The 13,593-nt window shown below is 47.7% G+C and overlaps 1 protein-coding gene across 5 annotated transcripts in view; it reads right to left on the bottom strand.

Moving 5' to 3' along the window:
• Positions 1–3,600: 3,600 nt before the first annotated feature.
• Positions 3,601–13,593, bottom strand: part of FANCC (FA complementation group C) — a 287,705-nt gene continuing 277,712 nt past the window's right edge. For 4 of the 5 annotated variants that reach the window (XM_082621594.1, XM_082621597.1, XM_082621595.1 and 1 more), the window contains 2 exons: positions 11,154–11,360; positions 3,601–5,605 (listed from right to left, as the gene is read on the bottom strand). In XM_082621594.1, the coding sequence (XP_082477720.1) occupies positions 5,462–5,605; positions 11,154–11,360 (351 nt within the window). In that variant the 3' untranslated portion in view covers positions 3,601–5,461. The remainder of the gene's footprint in view (positions 5,606–11,153; positions 11,361–13,593) is intronic. The other variant, XM_082621596.1, reaches the window with a different exon arrangement.

Below are 13,593 nucleotides of genomic sequence, written 5' to 3'. Positions count from 1 at the left end.
TTTGTCCATTTCTTCCAGGTTGTCCATTTTATTGGCATAGAGTTGCTTATAGTAATCTCTCATGATCTTTTGTATTTCTGCAGTGTCAGTTGTTACTTCTCCTTTTTCATTTCTAATTCTATTGATTTGAGTCTTCTCGCTTTTTTTCTTGATGAGTCTGGCTAATGGTTTATCAATTTTGTTTATCTTCTCAAAGAACCAGCTTTTAGTTTTATTGATCTTTGCTATCGTTTCCTTCATTTCTTTTTCATTTATTTCTGATCTGATTTTTATGATTTCTTTCCTTCTGCTAACTTTGGGATGTTTTTGTTCTTCTTTCTCTAATTGCTTTAGGTGCAAGGTTAGGTTGTTTATTCGAGATGTTTCCTGTTTCTTAAGGTGGGATTGTATTGCTATAAACTTCCCTCTTAGAACTGCTTTTGCTGCATCCCATAGGTTTTGGGTCGTCGTGTCTCCATTGTCATTTGTTTCTAGGTATTTTTTAATTTCCTCTTTGATTTCTTCAGTGATCACTTCGTTATTAAGTAGTGTATTGTTTAGCCTCCATGTGTTTGTATTTTTTACAGATCTTTTCCTGTAATTGATATCTAGTCTCATAGCATTGTGGTCGGAAAAGATACTTGATACAATTTCAGTTTTCTTAAATTTACCAAGGCTTGATTTGTGACCCAAGATATGATCTATCCTGGAGAATGTTCCATGAGCACTTGAGAAAAATGTGTATTCTGTTGTTTTTGGATGGAATGTCCTATAAATATCAATTAAGTCCATGTTGTTTAATGTATCATTTAAAGCTTGTGTTTCCTTATTTATTTTCATTTTGGATGATCTGACCATTGGTGAAAGTGGGGTGTTAAAGTCCCCTACTATGATTGTGTTACTGTCGATTTCTCCTTTTATGGCTGTTAGTATTTGCCTTATGTATTGAGGTGGTCCTATGTTGGGTGCATAAATATTTACAATTGTTATATCTTCTTCTTGGATCGATCCCTTGATCATTAGGTAGTGTCCTTCTTTGTCTCTTCTACTAGTCTTTATTTTAAAGTCTATTTTGTCTGATATGAGAATTGCTACTCCAGCTTTCTTTTGATTTCCATTTGCATGGAATATCTTTTTCCATCCCCTTACTTTCAGTCTGTATGTGTCTCTAGGTCTGAAATGGGTCTCTTGTAGACAGCATATATATGGGTCTTGTTTTTGTATCCATTCAGCCAATCTGTATCTTTTGGTGGGAGCATTTAGTCCATTTACATTTAAGGTAATTATCGATATGTATGTTCCTATTCCCATTTTCTTAATTGTTTTGGGTTCGTTATTGTAGGTCTTTTACTTCTGTTGTGTTTCTTGCCTAGAGAAGTTCCTTTAGCATTTGTTGTAAAGCTGGTTTGGTGGTGCTGAACTCTCTCAGCTTTTGCTTGTCTGTAAACGTTTTAATTTCTCCATCAAATCTGAATGAGATCCTTGCTGGGTAGAGTAATCTTGGTTGCAGGTTTTTCTCCTTCATCACTTTAATTATGTCCTGCCACTCCCTTCTGGCTTGTAGAGTTTCTGCTGAGAGATCAGCTGCTATCCTGATGGGGATTCCCTTGTGTGTTATTTGTTGTTTTTCCCTTGCTGCTTTTAATATGATTTCTTTGTGTTTAATTTTTGACAGTTTGATTAATATGTGTCTTGGCGTATTTCTCCTTGGATTTATTCTGTATGGGACTCTCTGTGCCTCCTGGACTTGATTAACTATTTCCTTTCCCATATTAGGGAAGTTTTCAACTATAATCTCTTCAAATATTTTCTCAGTCCCTTTCTTTTTCTCTTCTTCTTCTGGAACCCCTATAATTCGAATGTTGGTGCATTTAATGTTGTCCCAGAGGTCTCTGAGACTGTCCTCTGTTCTTTTCATTCTTTTTTCTTTATTTTGCTCTGCAGCAGTTATTTCCACTATTTTATCTCCCACCTCACTTATCCGTTCTTCTGCCTCAGTTATTCTGCTATTGATCCCGTCTAGAATATTTTTTATTTCATGTATTGTGTTTTTAATCGATGCTTGATTCATCTTTAGTTCTTCTAGGTCCTTGTTAACTGTTTCTTGCATTTTGTCTATTCTATTTCCAAGATTTTGGATCTGGGAAATAGAATCTTGGATCATCTTTACCATCATTATTCTGAATTCTTTTTCAGGTAGACTGCCTATTACCTCTTCATTTGTTAGATCTGGTGGGTTTTTATCTTGCTCCTTCTCCTGCTGTGTGTTTTTCTGTCTTCTCATTTTGCTTATGTTACTGTGTTTGGGGTCTCCTTTTTGCAGGCTGCCGGTTCGTAGTTCCCGTTGTTTTTGGTGTCTGTCCCCAGTGGCTAAGGTTGGTTTAGTGGGTTGTGTAGGCTTCCTGGTGGAGGGGACTAGTGCCTGTGTTCTGGTGGATGAGGCTGGATCTTGTCTTTCTGGTGGGCAGGTCCACATCTGGTGGTGTGTTTTGGGGTGTCTGCGGACTTTTTATGATTTTAGGCCACCTCTCTGCTAATGGGTGGCGTTGTGTTCCTGTCTTGCTAGTTGTTTGGCATACGGTGTCCAGCACTGTAGCTTGCTGGTCGTTGAGTGAAGCTGGGTGCTGGTGTTGAGATGGAGATCTCTGGAAGATTTTTGCCGTTTGATATTATGTGGAGCTGGGAGGTCTCTTGTGGACCAGTGTCCTGAAGTTGGCTCTCCCACCTCAGAGGCACAGCACTGACTCCGGGCTCCTCAATTTGGGATGATGTGTTGTCTATTCATGTATTCCACAGATGCAGGGTACATCAAGTTGATTGTGGAGCTTTAATCCGCTGCTTCTGAGGCTGCTGGGAGAGGTTTCCCTTTCTCTTCTTTGTTCTCACAGCTCCTGGGTCTCAGCTTTGGATTTGGCCCCGCCTCTGCGTGTAGGTCGCCGGAGGGCGTCTGTTCTTCGCTCAGACAGGACAGGGTTAAAGGAGCAGCCGCTTCGGGGACTCTTGCTCACTCAGGCCGGGCGGGAGGGAGGGGCATGGAGTGCGGGGCAAGCCTGCAGCGGCAGAGGTCGGCGTGACGTTGCACCAGCCCGAGGCGCGCCGTGCGTTCTCCCAGGGAAGCCGCCCCTGGATCCCGGGACCCCGGCAGTGGCGGGCTGCACAGGCTCCCGGAAGGGCGGTGTGGGCAGTGACCTGCGCTCGCACACAGGCTTCTTGGCGGTGGCAGCAGCAGCCCCAGCGTCCCACGCCCGTCACTGGGCTCCGCGCTTTCAGTCGCGACTCGCGCCCGTCTGTGGAGCCCCTTTAAGCAGCGCTCTTAATCCCCTCTCCTCGCGCACCAGGAAACCAAGAGGGAAGAAAAAGTCTCTTGCCTCTTCGGCAGCTCCAGAGTTTTCCCGGACTCCCTGCCGGCTAGCTGTGGCACATTAGCCCCCTTCACACTGAGTTCTCGCCGCCAGCCCCAGTCCTCTCTCTGCGCTCTGACTGAAGCCCGAGCCTCAGCTTCCAGCGCTGCGCGCCCCGGCGGGCGAGCAGACAAGCCTCTCGGGCTGGTGAGTGCCGCTCGGCACCGATCCTCTGTGTGGGGATCTCTCCGCTTTGCCCTACCCAGGTATGTGGGGAGTTTCTTGCCTTTTGGGAGGTCTGGGGTCTTATGCCAGCGTTCAGTAGGTGTTCTGTAGGAGTTGTTCCATGTGTAGCTGTATTTCTGGTGTATGCGTGGGGAGGAAGGTGATCTCCGCGTCTTACTCTTCCGCCATCTTACCCGGAAGTCAGCCGTCTTGTTTTTATTGTTTGCTGTGAAATACAGTGTGAATGGATGTCCATGTGGAAGCACACTCCCCACAGGGAGGTCTGGTTCCCAGTGGCGGCTTGGTTTAGGGGTTACTCACTGCCACCAAACTAAGCCCTTTTCTTCATGTCCACAGAGGTTGGTCACAGCTTCCCTGGCAAAAGCCAACATAGGAGAGGCGTCCTCAACACCAAGGGAAGCGTATGATGATGGCACTTGTGATAAAAGTATTTTAACAATATACCTTTCATACTGTAACGTTTCTCTAAAGAAAGGCTCAGGTCAGGTCTTGGAATTTTCCAGATCTTCAGGTGGATCCATATACCAAAACAAGTAACTCCCCTAAAAGCTCAACCTCTAATACATCAAAACTCTACTTATACCTCAAACAGGAGCCAAAAATGAGGGAAATTCAGAGATGACTGATGCAGAAATCCAAGTGAGAGAAGTCTGGACTCACTCGACAAACAGATCATACACAAAAGAGCAAAAGAATAAACCTGAATGGAAAAAACTGATGTGAAATAAAATTAATGTTGGCGTCACCAATTCTTTTTTATTTTTTTAAAATAAATTTACTTATTTATTTTTGGCTGCGTTGGGTCTTCTTTGCTGCACGCAGGCTTTCTCTAGTTGCGGTGAGCGGGGGCTACCCTTCGTTGCAGTGCGCCTCTCACTGTTGTGGCCTCTCCCATTGCGGAGCACAGGCTCCAGACGTGCAGGCTCAGCAGCCATGGCTCACGGGCCCAGCCGCTCCACAGTATGTGGGATCTTCCCGGACCGGGACACGAACCCGTGTCCTGCATTGGCAGGCGGACTCTCAACCACTGCGCCACCAGGGAAGCCCGGCAGGCAGACTCTTAACCACTGTGCCACCAGGGAACCCCCCCAATTCTTTATTAAAAGTTTCCAATTTCCATTTTAGTTAATAGAGAACTGACACATAATCTCTTCCAATGTTTCTAGTACACATCCTGTACCCTCCCCTGTCAGCCACCTTTGAGGTAATATGGGCTCTTTTAGTAACAGCCAGTGCTTAGCCAGTATAAAGCAAAAAGCCCCAAAGCTGGCTTTATTTCATTGCTAAGCAGTGTTGCTCCCCAGTCAACACTACTTGCTACTGGGCTTGGGTGGGCTCTGCTCAGGGGGCATGGGAGGGAAACTTGAGGGATCCTGACTATCCTGGATGAAGAACGTCTTAGGGGAGCAAGAGAGTATCCCGGTGGATAAGACGAAATACCAGTAACAATTACAGGACTTCTTAAAAAAGAGATCTGTGGAAAACGGCTAAGTTACTTTCTAAATTATCAGTGGTTCATGACCAATTTCTTGGTCCAAAGAGTTTGAAACATCCAAATAATAGTTGTGCATCTTGGTCTGATATGGGGGGGCGGGGAAGGAAACAAAAATCTGTTCTCCCATCCAAGCCTTTCCTTGAGTGATTCTCTAATCGACATCCGGGCTGAACAGGCACAGGGAATGCTGAACCATAATCCCGTCATTAGTGAGTAAATCTCACTGAATTCAGGCTAAAGCACCTGACTTCTCATTTTGTAAAATATGTACTACCAGATCTTGCCAAGATGTTTATGGCTCATTCTTGCAACTCAAAGAGGGAATGCATTCGACAAACGGAGGCCATAAGAAGCAGCCCCACCATTTCATCGCGTAGCCTCCCTGGTTAACTGGCCTGGGCTAGGCTTGCCCACGCAGCTCTGCAAGGAGCTCTCTGGCCAGTTTTCTCGACCTAGGGGCTTCCACACAAAGATGGTCCCATCTGTACAAGGTCTGGTCCAGAAAGCCAATAATCTCGTGCATTATCGCATCAGTCTGAGCCATCTGCAGTGAGGACAGAAGAGAAGGCAAATTAAAACACTTTCCAGACAGATTCATCTCTTCGTCCAGTGGACCAACTGTAACCATCCTGTCCCCAAAAAGCACCTGCATTCCTATCAGCTCCAAAGGGCTCTTGTTTTGTCTTCAAGGTGATGAGCAAAGCGAATGTGTTCTCAGAGGTGGGCCATCTAGTGAGCAGAGCCATTTCCTAATGCTGGCCCTCTCAGACCCACAACGGCTACAGACAAATGCTGTTTCTTGGAACACCCATCACAAGCTTTGGGGTTATTTGCCGTGGGGAACAGAGGCCAATGAGCATGCTGTGGCTTGACTTCCTGCCAAAGGCTCACACCACTATGAGAACTGGAAAATGCTGAAAAGAGAGTGCCACCTGTTCTTACACAAACAGCTTTATAAATGGCGTTCGTGGGCGAGCGGCAGGCCCACTTGTTTGTTCATAGGCACCTAAGGTTTTAACACTTGATTCTTAAGGGAAGCAGGAAACACAGGAACTGTCAGTTCTACTAAATACAGCCTTCGCTGTTGGTACTCATAAAGGGAGGATGAGAATCTAACGATTTGTCTGCGTGGAGAAGTTACTGTGATTTTTTTAGACACAAGCATATTGAGAACCTCTGTTTTTGAGAGTAGTCCACATATTCATTTTTTTTTCTTTTAACTATGGAACGCTTCACGAATTTGCATGTCATCCTTGCACAGGGGCCATGCGAGTTGTCTGTGTCCTTCCAGTTTTAGTCTATGTGCTGCCAAAGTGAGCACCACATGTTCGTTTTTCATGTGTGAGTCAAATATTTAAGTAGCCTGAGTAGCCCAAGGTCAGCTCCTCCTCTGTGTCCACACTGGGCCCTTCTGGTAGGGTGACCAGACGCCCTGGTCCAGCCGGGACTCTCCTAGGGCCCAGGACATCCTTTAATCCCAGGCCACCTCTGGCCATGAGTCAAGGCAGACTCTCTGCAGCACGGGTACTAAGTGAGTGGCAGCGGGGGACGCCCTGGGCCCCCTGGACAGCACTGGTGCTCCCCGGCCATTACTGGCAGTGGCCCAAGCTGAGAGGGCTCTGCTGGGGTCAGGGGGCAGGCTGCCAGCCTGGGTGGGGTTCACTGTGGCTCTTGGTGTCTACAGAATCCTCTCTTGGTTTTCCTCAGAAGTCACAGATGCTGTAGATGACTTTACGGATGAAACAACATGAGCTTCCCTGGGGCACCTTAGAAGAGTTAATTTACTACCTCAGACCTGAGTTGGGGGAAGACTGCCTCCCGCTCCAGTGCCCAGGGACCACGGGGGCTCCTCGGAGCCGGACGCGGGGCGGCGGTGCCATCACTGACCCTCTTTACAAGCCACCTCAATGCCCACGTTCCACTCTAGGTCTCCGGTCACGTACAAACCCCGCCTCACTGCCACTGAGGGAGGGGAAGCCGCGTCCTGCCGGGCTCAGCTGAGGGCACCCTTGTGGAGGTCAAATTCATTTTGAGCTCAGCAATTACATAACTGAACTCTATATTTCAGATTCTGGCTAACTTTTGGCTGTTGTTGCTGTGGTCCAGCAACAGAAGACAGAAGGAGAGGGAGAGAGAAACGTGAACTCAGGGCAGGACGAGGGGCAGGAGGAATCCGGGCGCCAGGCAGGCTGCTTACGCCTCATCCTCGTCCTGGAGGCTCAAGGAGGAGAGAGCGGAGCTGGTCAAGCAGGCGCAGGGGCAGAGGGGCAGAACACGGGTGGGAGGGGCAGGGGCTCCGATGGGGGGATTCAGTGGAGACTCAGAAGCTGCGCCCTGGGGCCCGTGCGGGAGCCTGAGGAAGTGGGGGAGCGTGCTGTGGCCGAGGCTGGGGTGTGAGGCCAGGAGAGGAGGAAGGAGGAAGGTGAGCCGATGGCACAAGGGGCAGCTCAGAGGAGGATCGAAGGCCGCAAAGAGACAGGGCTCAGACGCGCAGCCTAGAGCGAGCACGGCTGTCCAGAGCTGAGGGCAAGACGAGAGGGCCGAGACCAGGACCCGGGCCCAGAAGCTGGCCCTGCTCCCGCCTCTCTGAGTTCACATCAAAGCCAGGCCAGGGCTAGGGTCCTGAGGGTGGTGATGCCAAAGCCCCTGAAAGAGAAAGGCCGTCCACCTGCTCCTGGCCAAGCAGACCTGGCCCAGGGCTCTTCCCAGGCTGCTCACGGAGGGAGCCCCCAAGGAGCCCACGAGGGGCTGGCACTGGGTGGACCCCTTCCACCTGTCCTGTTTGTAGCTGCTCTTGCCAGGCTGCCTTCAACCGATTGTGTGGCCACTGCAGGAAACCTTCGAGTTAGGAAGGCCGGTATGTTTGTTAGTTAAAACAGTTTCTGAACATCTGCAAAGACGGCGCCCAGGAGGCGCTCTCAGCTGTGACGGGCTCCGAGGTGCCCGGGAGGCCAGCACCCACCTCCTAAGGAGCTGGTGCGGGAAGAGAAAACACCGAGCTTCATCCTTTAGTTAATCTTTTTTGCAGCTGAGCTGACTTCTGAACGTGAATGAAGGCGCCGGGGTTTTCCGAGTTGCCCCAGGCTCAGGTGTAGACTGGCAGCGCTGATGCGTGGCTGCAGGTGAGCTGTTCTGTGGCGATGGGGCTCCGGCATCGGCGGCAATCCTGAGCTTGGTGACACGACCCAGATCCTGAGCCCCAGCAGCCAGTCTGTGGGTGAGACCTGAGAGCGGTCCATTGGGAACCTGGACCGTCTCCCCAGAATGGAGGGAAATGTGATTGCAATACAGAAGCAGAGACCTGCGTGTCTCTGAGGAGCTTTCTCTGGGTTACATTCTCTCACACCCTATGTGCTGGGCCGGCCGTGGTCTCCTTGGCCTGCTCTCCACTCTCAGGGTGACAGGACAGCAGAGGAGCAGGAGGGTGCAGGCTCAGGGAGGAGGGGCAGCCGGGTCTGAGCAGGCTCCACGGGCTGAGGCCCCTCCCACAGGTGTCCAGGGCCTGGGCAGGAAGTCAGAGGTCAGGCAACAAAAATGCCACCAGCACCTGCATGATTCAGAAGTGTCTGCCTTTGACTTTTAAAATAACTTTCAATTTTAGAAGAGGTTTAGATTTATAGTTTGACCCAAAAGAAAATACTGAGAAATCCCATATCCCCTACACTCAGTTTTCCTGTTAACATCTTACATTAGTATAGTACATTTGTCAGAATTAATGAACCGATATTAATATGTTTTATTAACCTTATCTTTAGGTCAGACTTTATTCTGATTTCCTCAGTTTTTCCCTAATGTCCTTCTGTTCCAGGATTCCATCCAAGACACCACATTACATTTAGTCATCATCCCTCCTTAGGCTCTTCTTGGCTGTGACAGTTTCTCAGAGTTTCCTGTTTTTGATGACCTTGACAGTCTTAAGGAGGACTGTTCAGGTTTTATTTATTTATTTTTTTTTTGCGGTACGCGGGCCTCTCACTGTTGTGGCCTCTCCCGTTGTGGAGCACAGGCTCCGGACGCGCAGGCTCAGCGGCCATGGCTCACGGGCCCAGCCGCTCCGCGGCATGTGGGATCCTCCCGGACTGGGGCACGAACCCGTGTCCCCTGCATCGGCAGGTGGACTCCCAACCACTGCGCCACCAGGGAAGCCCTGGTCAGGTATTTTTGTCAAATGTCCTTCAGCTGGGGTTTTTGTCAACTGTTTTTTCAAAATTAGACTGGGGGTTATAGGTTTGGGATAGGAAGGCCACAGAAGTAAAGTGCCATGTTCATCACTTCATATCAACATGACTTATCCCTGCTGATGCTGACCTTGATCACCTGGCTGAGGTAGTGGCCAAAAAGTGACTATTATAATTTACACTTGGCCAGAGAAAAAGTTGGTTGATACCAAGTTCTACAGATATGAGGACATTATTTAACTCTCACCTATGTAGTTCCCCTCCCCAAATGGATTTGGAGGTAAGTGAGATGTGCATTTTATAAAAGCACACGATAGATCATTGTGCTGGGGCGGGCCCTGAGGAGCTGGCACCCAGCAGGTGACAAGCAAGTCCTCCTCTGCTCTCGGCCACACCCAGGCTCTGGGAGGTCTTCTGTCTGAGCCCGAGAGGGCGGACTGACAGACTGGCTGCGTGGTCTGCCCACCCCACACATGTTGTTCTCCTAGGACCAAGGAGAACTTGTGGGCACTGGTTACTGAGGCTCGTGGCAGTCCCACTGGTCACTGGGACTTTCTTCACGTTCACATTCAAACAGAGCCTGCCCTGGAGGGGAGCGGGAGGGGGCCTCTGGGTACTGGGAACATTCCTTTCTTGATTTGGTTGCTGGCTGCATGGGTGTTTTTGGTTTGCAAATATTCATCAAACTATACCTTTCTGTATATACCTTATATGACAATAAAAAGTAAAAACAAAAACATAAAAAAACCTAACTCCAAGAACCAGCACGTTGTTTTTTTTTTTTTGAGATGAGCTCATAACATAAAATTTGCTATTTTAACCACTTTTATATGTACAATTCAGTGGCATCAAGTACATTCACAATGCTGTACAACCACCACTACTATCCATTTCCAAAACTTTTTCATTATCCCAAACAGGAACTCTGCACCACTCCCCAGCCCCTAATAACCTCTATTCTACTTTCTGTCTTCTTTTCCATTTTGTTTGGCTTGGTTTATAGTATATGTCCTCGTGAGTATGGAGCGGTACCTCATTGTGGTTTTGACTGCATTTCCCTAAGAGCTAATGATGTTGAACATTTTATTCATATGCTTATTGGCCATTTGTACATCTTCTTTGGAGAGATGTCTAAAATTCACTGCCAGTTTTTGAACTGGGTTGTTTTACGGTTGTTGAGCTGTACAAATTCCTTTTATAGCCTAAACACTAAACATTAAACCCCTATCAGATACGTGATTTCCAAATATTTTCAAGTATAAATTCGAAATTTTTCTCCCATTTCAAGATTTGTCTTTTCACCTTCTAGATAGTGTCCTTTGATTGGCAAAGGTTTTTATTTTGATGAAATCCAATGTATTTTTTCTTTTGTTGCCTGTGCTTTTAGTGTCATTATTTAAGAAATCATTGCTAAGTCCTATGCCATAAGCGGTGCTCACGTTTGACTTGGACCGTAAAGAACCCCTCAGGTCAGCTGGGCTTCCAGAAGGAGCTCTTTGTAATTAGCAAACTTTAAAAAAAATTATCAAATGAAATTCTTTGAGCCACTGCAGTGACCATATTCTCACTGAAGTATTGTTCCTCTTCATGAGGAGGAAGAGTCATGAACTCTAACTGAAAGACGACAGCCTGGGGAGACCGGAGATGAGCTTTCACCGTGGGCCCTGGCAGTGAGCTGTGTGACCTGGGAGAAGTCCCCTCCCTTGTCTGAGCCTCCCTTCCCTCTCCTGTGCCACGCAGGTGTCGCATAGGGCAGGCTTTGGGTCTGGCCCAGCTGTCCCCTCCCGGCCTGTCCAGCCACGTTTGGACAGCATCTGGTACCCACACTCTTCAAAGGCTGGGTCCTTGGGTGATAACCCACCTTTTCCCTGGGATGAGAATGAGAACCAGGATGCCAGAAAAGGGGAGACTTACGAGCGTGATGACTTCCTGGGCAATCGCGTGGCCTCCGGGAGCCCAGAGCAGGAAGTTCAGGAGGAGGCGCCTGATCAGCTGCTGACAGGCAGGCGGTCTAGAGGCTCCCTCCCCACCCTCTCCAGCTGCTGCCTGCAGATCCCTGGCCGAGAAGGTTGGACTCCTGAGCAGCTTCATGAGGCAGCTGAGCACTGCCTTCACCTCCACCTGGGAAGTATAATTTCAAAGGGAAGAGATCAGGGAAGAGTCAGGACACACAGGTTGTAGGATGACTCAGTTCTCTGAAGCAACCCCCAGAAACAGGAGAGGACTGGCGCCCGAGGGAGGGTGGATGGGGTGGACCATGTCAGAGTTTACACACTGGGCCACACAAACCCAAATGGCGTAATGGAAATTTCTTGACTTTCTTTCATCCTGCTCACTAAGCAGCCAAGGCATCATGCCAGGAATCGACCTTTTTTTGTATGAAAGGAAATGGAGAAAAGTCCTCAGCAGAATGTAGTCAGATTTTTATATTGTGGGAAAAAGAACAAAAGGCTCCTTGAAGACTTGCTCACTATCACAGCCACAGGTCAATTAAAGCTCAGCGCTCGGACCTCCGCGGAGCCAACGTGCTGATAAGAGTGAGGTTTGACAAAGCGAGAGAGAGGCATGGACATATATACACTACCAAACGTAAGGTAGATAGCTAGTGGGAAGCAGCCGCATAGCACGGGGAGATCAGCTCGGTGCTTTGTGACCACCTGGAGGGGTGGGATAGGGAGGGTGGGAGGGAGGGAGACGCAAGAGGGAAGAGACATGGGAACATATGTATATGTATAACTGATTCACTTTGTTATAAAGCAGAAACTAACACACCAATTTACTCCCTAATTGCTGGAGTAAAGCAATTATACTCCAATAAAGATGTAAAAGAAAAAAAAAAAGAATAAGGTTTGCCTTTTTGCCACCTTCGGCGGGGAGGAAGCGTGTGCGTGCACACACACACACACACTCACGTACCACACTGGTTTGGTTTGGACACTGGGACACTGTTCATACATGTTTAAAGCTCAAGCAGAGGTCACACGTCTGTGGAATCCACATAATAATAGTGGCTGTTATAAGTCTGTGGGTTGTTGTTGCATAAAAAATATTTATTTCATGCTGAGATTTCTGTTTGCTCTAAGAATGGTACAGCAAGTTGTGACTTGGAAAGCAGTAAAAACTGAAAGCTGTAGATCCAAAATGCCACATGGAACCCATGAAGAGCTATGTTCCCTCATTTTCAAAGGAATACTTAGGCCTACTCTGAAACTTCCCATGACCGCCTTTATGGGTTTGTGTGAGTCGTTTTCCCCGAAGTTGAGGCTTCCGCCAGTGACGTCTGTCGCGAGCTCCAGCACACCAGCAGTGCCGTGTGAGCGACTCCGGCCACAAGGCAAGGCCGTGAGAAACTGCACCCCAGGGCCCTTCCGTGCAGGAGGGCAGCGTCCCTCACCCCCTCTTCTCTTGCCCGGGACCAGCCTGCCCTCGCCTGACAGCGTCTACGGGGGCCCATGGCTGTCCTGCGTCTAGGTAGGTCTGCAAAAATGTCAGGGTTTAGGAAGCAATGCCTCCGTACCCATTTTCTTCCTGACTGGCATTTGATTTTCTCCTCTCGTCCAATATTCCCTGAGGCTTGTCTTCTTCCTTTCTCTTTCACTGCAGGCCGTCTTTCCCTTCAAATACCTTCCTCAATGCCCCAAACTTTAATGCTTTCTAAAAATCTTTTCAGGAGAAACATATAAGCTTTCTTTCCTAAGTATTAATTTTTATCCTGCATTATGAAAATTTATATATGCTCACTGTAAAACATTTGAACAGAAAAGTAAAAAGAAAAATAATCAAAATGACTATAACTCCAGTATCCAAAGAGACTCGTTGAAAGTGAGGTTTACATCCTTATCTTTTTTCTATGCATCGTGAACACAGCACTCACTATACATAAAGGTATTCTAGAGTTTTCACAGTTCGCTGTAAGCAATTTACCATTATCTATAGCACATTTTCTTTGATAACATGATTTTTCATGGTAGAATGCTATTCTGTGGTTGTAATACACCACAATTTATTTAGCTGATATCCTTACTATTGAAATGTAGGCCATTTTCAGTTATTGCAGTTACAAACAATGCTGCAATGATCTTGTACATAAATCTTTATATGGCTCTCTAACTACTTCCTTAGGATAATTCCTAGAAGTAGAATGATAGGGTTAAAGAGTATGAACCCTCACCTAATTCTTAAGAGTATACAAACATAGTTTTTGTCTTTTATCATGATTTAATTCAAAGTCAGCAAAAGGAGATGAACACTGGCTGGCAGAGAACATGGTTTGCAGAGTGGAGCGGTCTCTGAGCCGGCGTACACGTCCCAGGCAGGAATGGCTGCTCTTTGCCCCACCCCCTCCCAATCCTGC

The sequence above is a fragment of the Mesoplodon mirus genome, assembly GCF_964341445.2.
Source record: "Mesoplodon mirus genome assembly, chromosome: 1".
NCBI classification, from domain to species: Eukaryota; Metazoa; Chordata; class Mammalia; order Artiodactyla; family Ziphiidae; genus Mesoplodon; species Mesoplodon mirus.
Note: the sequence above shows the minus strand (reverse complement) of the source record. Positions and strands in the feature narration are given on the sequence as shown.